The sequence below is a fragment of the Eptesicus fuscus genome, chromosome 19 (assembly GCF_027574615.1).
Source record: "Eptesicus fuscus isolate TK198812 chromosome 19, DD_ASM_mEF_20220401, whole genome shotgun sequence".
NCBI classification, from domain to species: Eukaryota; Metazoa; Chordata; class Mammalia; order Chiroptera; family Vespertilionidae; genus Eptesicus; species Eptesicus fuscus.
In genome coordinates this window covers 44,599,355-44,614,462 of record NC_072491.1, presented here as the reverse complement: position 1 = coordinate 44,614,462, position 15,108 = coordinate 44,599,355, and the positions used below count along the sequence as shown (strand labels likewise).

The 15,108-nt window shown below is 39.4% G+C and overlaps 1 protein-coding gene across 3 annotated transcripts in view; it reads left to right on the top strand.

The window, feature by feature from the left end:
* The window catches only part of RB1CC1 (RB1 inducible coiled-coil 1), a 69,656-nt gene extending 55,267 nt beyond the window's left edge, over window positions 1-14,389 (top strand). The window contains exons 19-24 of one of the 3 annotated variants that reach the window (XM_008143299.3): window positions 1,702-1,756; window positions 2,946-2,993; window positions 4,022-4,080; window positions 8,196-8,323; window positions 12,013-12,083; window positions 12,999-14,389. In XM_008143299.3, coding sequence (XP_008141521.1) covers window positions 1,702-1,756; window positions 2,946-2,993; window positions 4,022-4,080; window positions 8,196-8,323; window positions 12,013-12,083; window positions 12,999-13,076 — 439 coding nt within the window. In that variant the 3' untranslated portion in view covers window positions 13,077-14,389. Of the gene's footprint in view, window positions 1-1,701; window positions 1,757-2,945; window positions 2,994-4,021; window positions 4,081-8,195; window positions 8,333-12,012; window positions 12,084-12,998 lie in introns of all 3 variants that reach the window. The other 2 variants (XM_008143298.3, XR_003618131.2) reach the window with 2 other exon arrangements.
* Window positions 14,390-15,108: the final 719 nt, after the last annotated feature.

The following is a 15,108-nucleotide window of genomic DNA, read 5'->3' as shown; positions in this document are numbered from 1 at the left end:
TAATTTGAAAACAGGAAGCATAAACATATATAGAGACTATGGCATTAGAAAACATAAATGACAGAAACAAGTCCAAATGTATGTGAAAAAATCAGCCTCTCTACAAAACCTGTCTGGAAAGAAAGCATTCAACTGCATTCGATGAACAAAAAAAAAAAGCATCTAAAGAAAAATTAATACCGAACATTTGATTTAATGCAACTGAGAAAGATACATAGGGCAAATAATGAAAAAACATATAAGCCACATAAAGGTAATGGTTTAGAAAAGTTAAATAGGAAATTTTATACATAGAGACACCGTTCACAACAAACAGTTGTTAACTTACAGGTGCTTTAAAATGGGACTGAATTAAATGTGATTAAAACTCAAATGGAACTTTTAGAAAATACATATTTTTATTTGATTTCAGAGAGGAAGAAAGGGGGAGACAGAGATAGAAACATCAATGATGAGAGAGAACCATTGATTGGCTGCCTCCCACATGACCCACACTGGGGATTGAGCCCACAACCCAGGCATATGCCCTGACAGGGAATCGAACTGTTAGCTCTTGGTTCATAGGTCAACACTCAACCACTGAGCCACACCAGCAGGGCTAAAATGAAAACTCTTTATTATTATTTTTACCCTCACCCGAGGATATTTTTCCATTGATTTTTAAGAGAGGGAAAGACGGAGAGAAATATCGATGTGAGAGAAACATCTATTGGTCACCTCCTGCATAAGCGTTGACCAGGTCCAGGGCAGGGGAAGAGCCTGCAACCAAGGATGTGCCCTTGGCCGGAATTGAACCCAGTACCCTTCGGTTTGCAGGCTGACTCTCTATCCACTGAGCCAAACCAGCTAGGGAGTAAAATGAGAACATTTTATAGACATATTTAGGGTAGGACACTTCTTCCTCTCAGCAAAAAGTAAAAAAATAAAGCAATAGAAACACAGTTACGAAAATTAAGTACATATCCTATATAATAAAAGCCTATTGGCCATGTGTATGTCCTCTTTGGAGATATGGCTATTCAGGTCCTCTGCCCATTTTTTATTTGGATTGTTTATTTTTTGGTTGTTAAGTCAGCTCACATCTGTCAGAATGGCTCACATTAATGAAACAAGTGCTGGCAAGGATGTGGAGAAAAGGGAACCCTCAGACATTGTTGGTGGGATTACAGATTGGTGCAGCCACTATGGAAAAACAGTATGGAGATTCCTAAAAAAATTGGCCTGTGGACTGAAAGGTCCCGGGTTTGATTCCAGTCAAGGGCATATATCTTGGTTGCAGGCTTGCACCCGGGCCCTGGTTGGGGGCGTGCTACCAATCAATGTGTTTTTCTCACTTCAATGTTTCTCTCTGTCTCTCCCCCTCCCTTCCACTCTTTCTAAAATATCAATGGAAAAATATTTTCGGGTGAGGATTAATAAGAAATAAATAATAAAATAAAAGACATTATCCTAGGAAAAGGCATAAACCAATGTTTTGCTTATAATTTCAAAAGGTTTACAGGTCTAATTTCAGGAGCTTTGCTACAAAGAATGTGCACCATTGAAATGTACCGTAACTTAAACAGGATGCTTTCTACAGTTTAGTTCAGACCCTTAAATTTTAAAGTGCTTTGTAGTAATAGTTAAATTTCTAAAATACTTTTGAAGAATGTGAAGTCCAGAATTTTTAGACTTAAACTAAAGTAATTTATTGTCTCTTAGAGAAAACATCCATATGCTATCTGAAGAAAAACAGAGGATAATGCTATTAGAACGAGTAAGTAAATTATTTTCTTTAACTGTAATATTTGATATGTTCATTATGTGGATGCAGTTAAATATGTCTTATGCTGAAAACATGCCCTGTTTATAAATTAGATCTTTTTAAAAAATATATACTTGATTTCAGAGAGGAAGGGAGAGGGAGAGAAAGACAGAAACATCAATGATGAGAGAGAATCATTGATTGGCTGTCTCCTACACACCCCACACTGGGGATTGAGCCCCCAACTCAGTCATGTGCCCTCCTGGGAATCGAAATGTGACCTCCTCGTTCATAGGTTGATGTTCAACCACTGAGCCATGCTGGCTGGGGCAGATCTTTTTTTAATGGTTATTTTTGTAGTTAATATTTTGAAAAGTGGCTTAACAATTGGCAATATTATTTCAAGACTGTATTTGTCATATGTTTCCAATAAATGAAGTCTATATTAGAGAAAAAGGTTAGTGGTCTTTATAAAATAACTATGTACAATAATAGTTTTATTCAATAGCTCAGAATTCATTAAAACATAAATATTTCAAAAACAAAGCATTGAATACTTCCCTTGATTGGGCAAAAAAAATGTGAATGATGAAGAAAAGTTGTTTTCTTTAATGGAGATTAATTGAAATGAACATTGGCAATAAGTCGTTTTCTCCTAGTTGTTTTATAGAGCACTTCTCATTCCGTTGGTTTTTAAGATTTTCAGCAAAAAAAAAATAAAAAAATTATTATTTTTTTCTCTTTACAAGCTTATAAGAACCTAGTAAAAATTGTTCAGCTTTGGTTCTAACCTGCATTTGTTGTTGTTCTTGCTGCTATTGAAGTGTTGCATGATCACATTTCAGAATCAACTGGGATATATGCAAATACCTCTTCTTACGACAGACATACTCGCAGAGTCTTTGGGGATAGATCTCAGATATTTACTGCATACTTAAAAGTTCCACAAGTGATATGATTTTAATGCACATTAAACTTTTAGAATTGTTGGGTTAGGTATATATACTAAAAATGTTCTTATTATTTTTTAATCCAGTAAATAATTAAAACAGTGGAAAAGGATCTATAAATAAACATTTCCCACTAACTTTTGTACGGGAACCGAAAGTGATCAAGTTTAAAAAGCTTTGTCCATCATGTTTAGATTTGAGTAGGTACAAGGATAAACCAAACCACAGGCCTCTCTTATTTCCCCCTGCAGACATTACAATTAAAAGAAGAAGAAAACAAGCGGTTAAATCAAAGACTGGTAAGTTTTTTCTTCTTAATTGATCCAAGTCCTTATTTTAACAAATTTATTGAAAACTTAATCTTTTTAAAAAATCTAAATAAAGTTGCGTGTGTTCTGAAAATGGATGGTCAAACTTATCTTTATTAGCAGCATAAAGACCATTTGGATGATTATGATAATCAGTTGCTATACAATTTTAGGCTTTTCTAGTCATTATTGTTGTAGTTTTTTCTTTCTCTTTTATTTTTAAACACTAATTGAGACCCTGAATTATTCAAGATAGTGTTCAGAGGGAAATGGAAGAAATTCTGAGCATCAAAATTAAACTTAATAAACAAAGAGAGATCTATTCATCTTTTGTTGATTTGTATAATCAGGGTTTGGGCCCACTCTGCTTGGGAAGTATACATGTCAATCTCTTTCCCTGTGAAATTTTTAAGATTAGGTATGTAATTGTAAATAAAATGTAATTCTAGCCCTGACTGGTTTGGCTCAGTGGATAGAGCATCGGCCTGCGGACCAAAGGGTCCAGGGTCAATTCCAGTCAAGGGCATGTACCTTGGTTGCGGACACAGCCCCAGTGGGGAGTGTGCAGGAGACAGCTGATCGATGTTTCTTTCTCATCAATGTTTCTAACTATCCCTCTCCCTTCCTCTCTGTAAAAAAATAAATAAAATATATTAAAAAAACAAGATGTAATTCTGTATTGTTTTTAATCCAGCCAAATTGGATTCAGAAAATAATAAAAAGTAAAAATGTAGGTAAATTTGTCCACTGAAAGTAATAGTTGAAGGAAAAGAATTATGTTAATATGAACCATATAAACTTTGACTCTTAACCTTTTGCACTCGGATGTCGAGTGACTCAACACGGTTAGCATCGGTAGCAGCTCGTATGAAAAAAGCAAGCGAGTTCAAAGGGTTAAAAGCTGGGACAGAGACAATGTGTATAACATTGAACAAAATTTTCGCAATAGGACCTAATAACTGTCAGGCTTTAATTGTATAAGCTTTATGAATTGTTTATTTTTTTGTTGTTGTTTTTAGATGTCTCAGAGCATGTCTTCAGTATCCTCAAGGCATTCTGAAAAGATAGCTATTAGAGAGTAAGTATTTTATTTATATTTTGTGGGTTTTTTTTCTGTGCAAAATATTTTACTGAACTGAATAATTTTGAATTGTATTGGTGGTGAAAAAATTTTATTAAAAAGCATGGTTTTTCACGCAGCTGGTGTGGCTCAGTGGTTGAGCATCAACCTATGAACCAAGAGGTCACAGGTTCGATTCTCAGTCAGAGCACACATGCCTGGGATGTGGGCTTGATCCCCAGTGTGGGACATGCAGGAGGCAGCCGATCAATGGTTCTCTCTCATGATTGATGTTTCTATTTCTCTCTCTCCCTCTCCCTTCCTCTCTGAAATCAATAAAAATATACACTGAGTGGCCAGATTATTATGATCTCTGAACGCATAATAGTCTGGCCACTCAGTGTATGTATGTATGTATGTATGTATGTGTGTGCATATATATATACTAGAGGCCCATTGCACAAAGATTCATGCAATAGACCTTCCTTCCCCTGGCTGCTGGCACCGGTTTTCCGCCGGCACCGGTTTTCCTCCGGCACCCGGAACCAAGGCCATTGGCTCTGGCTGCTGCCTTCCATCTTTGTTCCGGCCGGAGCCTTCAGTCTTCGCTCCAGCCATAGTGCTGCTCCTGTAACTCCCTCTGCCTCCCACCCTCTCCCTCATAGCAGGTGTCCCACCCTGCCCGGCTGCTCCATGCCTGCATGCATGCTGCCCAGAGGCCCGGAGAGGCTGGGGGGGCAGGGCTGTTGCCATCTTTGTCCGGTAATTTGCATGCTCACTCCTGATTGGCTGGTGGGCGCCACAAAGTGACAGTCAATTTGCATATTTCTCTTTTATTAGTGTAGATATATTTTAGAGGCCCAATGCATGAATTCATGCATGGGTGGCGTCTGGCCAGCCTGGCCAGGGGGAGGGGACATGGGCGGTTGGCCAGCCTGTCTGCTGGTCAAACTCCTGGTTGAGGGGACAATTTGCATATTAGCCTTTTATTATATAGGATATACACTGAGTGGCCAGATTATTATGTATTCAGAGATCATAATAATCTGGCCACTCAGTATGTATCTTTTTAAAGTAAGGTTTTTCTAAATGATTATTTCTTGTAACATTATTATTGAATTAGGAATGTCTCCTATTAGAGCTTTAATTACCTTTCTCAGTGATATGAAAGGGTGGTATCTGACTTTACCTGCCAGCAGAGAGAGATGAACTTTAAAAAAAAGAAAGAAAACACTTCCTCAGAGCGCCCTGTCTTTTTAAAAAAAATCCTCACCCCAGGTGTGAGGATATTTAGAGAGAGTGGAAGGAGGGGGAAGGGGAAGAGAGAGGAGAGAGAGACACATTAATTGGTTGCTTCCTGCTTGTGATCCGCCCTACTGATCCAGGGATTGCTAGGGATTGAACCTGTAGCTGAGGTATATGCCCTTGACTGGGAATTGAACCTGGGGCTCTTTGGTTGGTGGGCCAACACTCTAACCATGGCACCAAACTGCCCAGAGCCTCACCTGTCTACCTTTTACAACTTATCTTCTGGTGTTTAGCCAAAGCACTACCTTCATATCTTGTTAGGTAGACAACAGATATTTGCACAGTAAATAACTAATGAATAAATGACTGTTGTCATTTAAAAGCTTCCTCTGTGATTTTGATGGTTTATTAGGTGTAGGACCCACTAAATTAAATTATTTTGACAACTAAGGAATCTGAGAATAACTCTGAGTGGCTCTTGATACTTTGAACATTTCTAAAAAAGACTCTGCGGAAACAGACACCACTCACAGCATGTTGACAAATGGTACCATTGCTTTGTTTACTTGCTCACTTGACCCAAAATTAGTAATTTCCGTTGTTTAAACCTGATTATCAACAAGACACTAGCTCAGTTGGCTTTTACAAATTGAAGAGCACTATTCTTAGAAATGGAGACTAGCATACAGTGATCTTCTTGCAACCGAGACTATAACTGTTGCTCCCTCTGAATTTGTGTTTCTTGTTGTAAAATGAAAGGTTAGGAAGAATGCCTTCTTCCTATGACTAGATGAACTGTCGTGGACTTCTCCCCCCGCCATTTTTTGTTTTTGTTCTTTAAACAATAGATAATATTACAATTTTCATTTTTTAAAACTTTCGGTTTCTGACAGTCGCTGGCATCATACTTTGGACATCTTATATAAATGACCAGCACTCCAATTAGGTGCTGGATAGGGTAATATATATATATATATATATACATATATATATATATATATATATATATATATATATATGTATATATATATATATGTATGTATATATATATATATATATATATATATGTATGTATATATATATGTTACCCGAAATTCGTGCACGGGGGTGTGTGTCCCTCAGCCCAGCCTGCACCCTCTCCAATCTGGGACCCCTCGAGGGCAGTCGGACATCCCTCTCTCAATCCAGGACTGCTGGCTCCCAACTGCTCGCCTGCCTGCCTTCCTGATTGCCCCTAACTGCTTCTGCCTGCCAGCCTGATCACCCCCTAACCACTCCCTTGCCAGCCTGATTGATGCCTAACTGCTCCCCTGCCACCCTGATTGCCCCTAACTGCCCTCCCCTGCAGGCCTGATCACCCCTAACTGCCCTCCCCTGAAGACCTGGTCACCCCTAACTGCCCTCCCCTGCAGGCCTGGTCCCCCCAACTGCTCTCCCCTGCAGGCCTGGGTCCCCCCCAACTTTCCTTCCCTACAGGCCTGGTCACCCCCAACTTCCCTCCTCTGCTGGCCGGGTCACCCCTAACTGCCCTCCCCTGTAGGCCTGATTCCTCCCAACTGCCCTCCCCTGCTGGCCATCTTGTGGCGGCCATCTTGTGTCCACATGGGGGCAGCCATCTTGTGTTGGAGTGATGGTCAATTTGCATATTACTCCTTTATTAGATAGGATATATACACATACCCTATCTAATCAAGAGGGAATATGCTAATTGACTGTCACACCCTCAAAGATGGCGGCACCCATAGCCACAAGATGGCGGCGCCCAGTCCCCTCAGCCCCTCAGCTGCCCAGGGCTGGCCTGAGGCATAGGCAAGCCTCGGATGGTGGGTGCCCAGCTTCCCAGGGCCGCCTGAGGCTTGTGCTGCCGGCAGTGACAGCAGCAGAAGTTTGATGGGGGCGTCACCTTCCCCTGATTGCTGGGTCGCCTCCCGCCCCTGAGGGCTCCCGGTCTGTGAGAGGGGGCAGGCCAGGCTGAGGGACCACCCCCCGTCCAGTGCATGAATTTTCATGTACATAGGGCCTCTAGTACTATATAATAAAGAGCTAATATGATAATTAGACCAAACAGCTGAATGACCTTCTGGATGTCTTTTCGGATGACCAGCTGGGGCCGCGAGGGCCAAGCTCCTTGCACGAAATTCGTGCACTCGGGGGTGGGGTTCTCTCAGCCTGGCCTGCACCCTCTTGCAGTTCGGAAGCCCTCGGGGAATGTCTGACTGCCGACTTAAACCCGCTCTCTGCTCCCGCCACCACCGCTGCGTTTGCCAGCTGTGAGCCTGGCTTCTGGCTCAGCGGCGCTCCCCCTGTGGTCAGTGCGCATCATAGTGACCGGTCGTTCCGCCTTCGGGCTGAAACCAGCTCTCTGACATCCCCCAAGGGGTCCCAGATTGTGAGAGGTTGCAGCCCAGGCCAAGGGACCCCACCGGTGCACATTCAGGGCCGGGAGGGATGTGGGAGGTTGGCCAGCTGGGGAGGGACTGCGGGAGGGCTGCAGGGCATGTCCAGCCTATCTTGCTCAGTCCCAATTGGCCGGACCCCAGCAGCAAGCTAACCTACCGGTTGGAGCGTCTGCCCCCTGGTGGTCAGTGCACGTCATAGCTAGCGGTTCAGCGGCCTTAGCATATCATTAGCATATTATGCTTTGATTGGTTGAATGGACGACCAGACACTTAGCATATTAGGCTTTTAGTATATAGGATATATATATAAGGATATATATAAGGATATATATATAAGGATATATATATATCACATAGTAAATGTGAAAATTATATTGCATTTGTGATATTTTAATATATAGTTGAACATTGCAGAATATATACTTAAAGTTTTCAGGAGAGGGCGATAGTAACTTGTCAGGTCGATAATGACATTCCTTTATTTAGTTTTCAGGTGGGAGATTTGGTACTCATTATCCTAGACGAGCGCCACGACAATTATGTATTATTTACTGTTAGTCCAACCTTATATTTTCTGCATTCAGAGTCTTTGCCTGCCCTGGATCTCAAACCAGGTGAGGGTGGTAAGTGTCACATCCATAACTAAAATAATAAAACCTGTAATGGAGAGAGTATATTACAGATTTTTATTTCCTGTCTAAATATGTCGGAATCTGTTTGTTTATAAAATCTGCAGTATCCAGGTTAATTTCCCGGATTCTACTGACAATTTTAAATCAACATAGTTATTGCAATTGGGCCAGATATCTCATATCCTAGAAGTAGCAGAATTAAATTGTCATAATTCTTATATAAGTACAATCTATTTAAGCTTACATGCTTGTTAATAACATTACCTTTTTTTGGCAGATTATAAAATGTCTTTTCTGGCTTTTTTATCATCCTGTGTTTCTACTTTATTTTTTATTAAAATGTCAATTCTTAAACATTTTTAAAGGCAAAAATAAGTTTTAAAATATATTAAATTATAATGTCTATTATCTATTATTTTTTAAAATTATCTACCAAATTTAAATAATTTGCAGTTTTGCTGAAGGCTTTAGTAATTATGAGATGTATCTATTTCTGAGGCTGATGTACTGAACTATTTTCAACAGTCAGGTATAAATCTTCTAAAATAATTTCTATACTACTTAATAGTCTGGCCCCGAATCAGGCTCAAAATAAATAGCTCTTTGCTGCCACAAGCTGTTTTGTGTCCTGTCCATCCCTCTCCCCTTCCCCCACATTTTATCTAGTACATATTTTCCTTCCTCAAAATAAGAGAAAGCTGATGAATGGTCAGGGGATTATTTTTCCAGTGACCTGCTATCACTATACTGACCAATATTAAGAAGCAATTTTCTTGCCAGTCCAATCTAGTTATCAATCCATTTAGGGAGGGAAAAGAATGTACATGTATCCTATTCCACTGCCTCTCACACTGATTTTTAATGATGGGTGGTACTTGTCCTCAGGTCTAGTTCCTTCTGTTCCCAGTCCTTAAGACAGGCTTTTGTTTGATTTGTGAAAACCATTGTCTGTGTTTCTGTATGTCAGCCTGCTGCTTGGCTGCATTCCTCTTCATAGCTATTCCTGTTCTCTCATTTGTTTATATTTGCATTTTTTCTGCCCCCCTAGAGTTAATGGATATAAAATTTTAGATGCAATTGTGTTAGGACAAAGAGTTCACATTCTGCACTAGTTCTGCCTATGGTTTTAACTGTTTCTGGATATGCACTCATTAGTGGACCATGATTTTTGTATTTGAAAAGCCTGTGGAGAAAAGTATTCTCCGTTTAGAAGGAAAACTTTTTCAGCGTTAGTCTCATGGAACAGCGGTAAGGTAATCATTCAACGAGCAGGAGCCTCAGGCAAGCTGGGTCTCTTCTCATCTTCATCCCCAGCTGGCCGCAGAGGGAGAGCATGTAATTAGGCTGAAGAGGACACACACAGATCTGTAGAGTGCTAGGCACCGTGATCAGGGAAGGGGTCCTCCCTTTATGCCCTATTACTTCTCCATTTTTTCTATTACTTGGAAGAATTAAAAAAACACAGGATGATACCCTGGGATACTTCACCTAAATAGAAAAACAAGAATGTATGTGTACTTAGATTGCTGTTTCTATTTGGAATGATAACCTGATCAAATACCAATTTCTGAAATAGGCCAACATCACAATCACTCTCTGGTGGCTGTTGGTGGTGGGTTACATAGAATGTCCATAAATATGTGCATTTTTCATGTAACCATGAGAAATGACTGGGCTTTGTACCTTGAAAACAATGAGCTTGATATTTTCTTCTGTGATTTTTTTTGTAGTTTTTTTTTTATTTGTTTAAGCTTTTCATTTGAAAAAAATTTAAATTTATCATAAAATAGCATAATAAGTATAGTGCAAAAAAAACACCCCACGATATACCTTTACTCATGTTCACCTTCTATTAACATTTGGCCCCATTTCTATTATTTCTATATGTATATGTCTAAATATACAAACACAAAAATATATACAATGTTTTGTGTGCACATTTTTGTTTCCAGAACCATATGAGGCGAATTATATCATATAATTTTCTTTAAGTATTTTCTTTGTGCATGTCCTAAGGATAGGAAGGGAATTCAGTTTTTAATTTTGTAAACACTGTATACTCAGATTCACAGTGCACATTATCATTTTTAAGGCACTCAAGTCTTGCAGAAAATAATTTATTTAACAGTCTTTTTTAAAAAATATATTTTTTATTGATTTTAGAGAGGAAGGGAGAGGGAGAAAGACATAGAAACATCAGTGATGAGAGAGAATCATTGATTGGCTGCCTCCTACATGCCACCTACTAGGGATCAAGCCTGCAAGCTGGGCATATGCCCTTGACTGGAATTGAACCTGGGACCCTTCAGTCCACAGGCCGACGTTCTATCCACTGAGCCAAACTGGCTAGGGCAGTGGTCGGCAAACTGCGGCTCGCGAGCCACATGCGGCTCTTTGGCCCCTTGAGTGTGACTCTTCCACAAAATACCACGTGCGGGCGCCGCACGTACAGTGCAATTGAAACTTCGTGGCCCATGCGCAGAAGTCTGTTTTCGGCTCTCAAAAGAAATTTCAATCGTTGTACTGTTGATATTTGGCTCTGTTGACTAACGAGTTTGCCGACCACTGGGCTAGGGCAGTAGTCTTAATTTACCATGGTACTCCACATCCTCCTTACACCCTCCCCCACCTCTGTTTTCTTTTTTGGGGGGGTGAGGATTAAAGAGCAGAGGATATAGTATCTCTGTGCCTCTGTCCTAGGGATGTGTGGACTAGCAGAGTGTTTGTGTGCCTGAGACAGTGGGGACTTCTTAGTCCTCATACATAAAACATCAGCATTTCATTTTAGAATGAGTCTTCATAAACGGATTATCTGAAATGCTGTATTACAGCATTTAGAGTATTTTTCACATCCTGTGGTCCAGGGGCTTCTCTGTCTCTATTATGTGATAGTCGCTAGGAATGTACATTTCTGATGGTTTTTCAGGATATCTTTTATTTATTTATATTTATGGCATACAAATTAATTTTGGCTTCTCTTGGGAATCTCAAAGGCTTATTAAAACATAATTTATTGGCCAAAGAACTTTTGGAATCAACTTTTTATGAGAATTTCTGATGAATTTAAAGAGAATGAGTATTAGTTTGTGAGGGCAAGCCTTTTCATTCCGTCTCCTCCCACATTTTCCACGTCCCCTTTGCTCAAGCACTACCCTTGAAGACTTGTCAGTTATTTATTGTGCACTGACTGTGTCCACCCCTTCCATGCTCTGTGGATACAGACAGGAGGAAGGTGCGGTTCCTGCCCCTGAGTATTGGTGTTAAAAGCAGTGCCTCTCAAAAAGCAGGGCTTTTCTTAGAATCAAGAAAATAAGTTTTGTCTGCATAACTTTGCCTATTTTCAGAATGGAAAAGGTCATTTAGCACTTTCAGTAGATGGCACTGTTGAGCTAATTTAGAGAATTTCTAGATTTGTTTATAATTTATACTTAGATTATTTGTATATCTTTAACTTCATTAGTTCTATAATTTGACTTACCACCTATATTTAATGAGTAAATAAAATAAAATTTCTGGTTGAAAAGTAGACTGAATTCAGTGTTGTTTTGAAAATTGTTACACATTTTTGTGATTTCAGTAATCTTGCATTAGTCTGTTTTGATTCTGACAGTTATATTTGATGATAATTATAACTGCACTTTTAAAAAGAAACTAATCTCTTGATTTAATAGCTTCAGGTGTATCTAGAAGACCCTGGGTTCTTGGAAAAGTAATGGAAAAGGAATACTGTCAAGCCAAAAAGGTAAAAAATATATCATATGTTATAAACTTAGGAATGATGTAGAAAACTAGAGGCCTGGTGCATGAAATTTGTGCATGGCGGGGGAGGGGTCGCCTAGCCCAGCCTGCACCCTCTCACAATCCTGGACCGCTGGCTTCTAATCGCTCACCTGCCTGCCTGCCTGGTCGCCCCTAACTGCCCCCTCTGCCGGCCTGGTCGCCCCTAACTGCCCCCCCCTGCTGGCCTGGTCACGCGTTTCGGCCACCCCCCCCCCCCGCCAGCCTGGTCACCCCACGCAGCCTGCTTGTTCAGTTGTTTGGTCGTCCCTCACTAACCCCCTGCCAGCCTGGTCATAGGCAGCCATCTTGTGAGGGCATGAGCGTTAATTTGCATATTACCCCTTTATTCTATAGGATTCCTATACTACTTTATATAGAAATCTTGAATAGTGCTGTCTTGGTCTTTTTGCTCTCTTGAGTGAGACCTTTAATGGGAACCTAACTGCTGATTAAAAGCGAATCTATTTATAAATAGAGTTGGTATTTTATTTATTTTCATACTCTGCTCCCATTGAAGTACAATACTGATGGCTGAAATGCACCTGACTGTCATGTTAGCAATGCCAGTACAGTACAATTAGTGAAATCTAGTGAGCATATTTCCTAACTCTGTAATTTTGGGCCCCTTTGCTCCAAAAAGCTTACAGAACTTAAACTGTGTAGTATTGGAGTTTCTTTGATACTCTAAGGACTTACAGCTCACTTTGTACTATATTCTCCCATCAATATTAGTGGCTCAGTATATTTTTATATACTGGTGAAGTGAAGATCTTGTGTAGTTTGACAAAGAGCCCTTCTCCTCCCCTCCCCCCAATACTCTAGCATTGAGTAGTATGATATGATGGTACCTGTGTCATTTGGTTTCTTTTCTTCTTAGGCACAAAACAGATTTAAAGTTCCTTTGGGAACAAAGTTTTACAGAGTGAAAGCTGTGTCGTGGAATAAGAAAGTATAACGTGGAAGAAATTAATACATTCTGTGACATTTTCCTGATTTATCCTACAGTGTTCATTCATCACTCCAAAAACAGCAAGCCATCTTTTTATACAAAAGTCAGCGTGACAATATGCTTCATTGGTGTACATCATTTACTTTTTAACTGGCTACATACCCTTTAGAACAATAAACTTAATAAGACATTTGGCTGAATTAAAATGGTTTTGGTTTTGGTTTTGTTTTTATCCAAACGAAATGCGGACCAAACTAGTTCATTTCTCAAAGGGCATACCCTGTGCATTGTGGCTTATGATTAGCCATATTAATTGCCTGTTACATATACATTAGCTTGAACATAGATAGTAAATGTTAGTTGTTATTACCAGCATTTGTCCTTTTGTGAAATCAGTATCAAAAACTTGCACTCTGAACACATTCTTTATAAAATGTATAAATTCTTCAAAACTATTTAAAGAAAGAGGAGTGTTATTGCATGCAGATAATCATAATTTTGAGTTTGCCTCTGTAGATTACTAAAGCAAATTGTTTCATTTATTTTTTTAATGCCCTTTGATGTTTCAAAACAAAAAGGAACTCAATTTGATTGATTGATTTTTAAGATCAGCCATAATTATCAGTCTTTAAAAGCACTTTCAACAGATCGGTCGCCTGGGTTCTAAAGGGAAGCGTCTGTGCTGTTGACACTTTAAATGCAGCACGGAAACCTTCCCAACTTCTTTATTATTCTGTTAAGAATAATTATATTGATGAAATTATAATTCATGGTTCAGTTTCAGAAAAAACATATTCATTGTACATTAACCGTTTAGAGGTCATTTAAATAACAAAATATTGTATTGTAAAAGACATGTAGAATTTTAAAACAATAAAGATTTGAACCTGTAAATGTGTGTGCCTTTTAAGAAGGATACCTTTTTAATATATTTGAGTGCTTGCGGGATATGGGAAAAACTTGTTCTGTATTATATCAAAAGAAACATGTTAATTACAAAAATGTTCTTTAATTATATGCTATGTAACAGGGTAAAACAGTGTTATGTAGAATAGAATTGTGTAAACTAAACTAGATCTTTAAACAAATTGCCATGGAGCAAAGGTATTTAAATGAGTTGAGTTGGATGAAACTTGTTTCAGGGTTGTTGCTAGAGAACAATAAATAAAAGGATTTTTCCCCCATAAAATATTTAATTTCTTCATAAAAATAAGTTAAATATTTTTTTAAATATGTATGTCTAATAGTACAGAAAATGGAATAAACACTGTAGTGTATAGAAAACTGAATTTGACATATTAATGAATAAATGAACAATGACTTCACATGTTTCTATTTGATCCTTTCATGACATCTTAATGCAGAGAACCAAAGCAATGAATCCCTTCATATACAGAGTGGTTTTTCAAAGCAGATTTTTGGGGTCTGATTGAATCTTCCAGTCGGGCCATTTTTACTTGATTGGTGCCCTTCAAATGTAATATGTGGTCATTGTGCTGTGGAGTTACAGTGGGCTGACACCTGACATCACACCCATCGTCTCATTAATGCTGCTCTTTGATTTTGTAGCTTATAGTTTTCCTTATGTCCACCTTGTCAGTGTTCACATACACATTTATAAAGCAGAAAGGCAGTGCAGTTTTCTTAAAGAAAAAAAAAATGAGCCCTAGCCAGTTTGGCTCAGTGGATAAGAGCGTCATCCTGGGTTTGACAATGGTCAGGGCACATGACCGGGTTTTGGGCTTGATCCCCACCCAGTAGGGGGGATGCAGGAGGCAGCCAATCAATGATTCATTATTGATGTTTCTATCTCCTCATCCCCTGAAACTAATCTATATATATAAAATCCTAACTGACAGTTCGACTGGTGGCTATGACGCACACTGACCACCAGGGGGAAGAAGCTCAATGCACAGGCATGGAAACCTGGAACAGACTGATGAATCTCAGAGGGAAGGGGGGAGAGGGCGGGAAGAGATTAACTGAAGATCTCATGCATACTAGAGGTCTGGTGCACAGGTGGAGTCCCTCAGCCTGG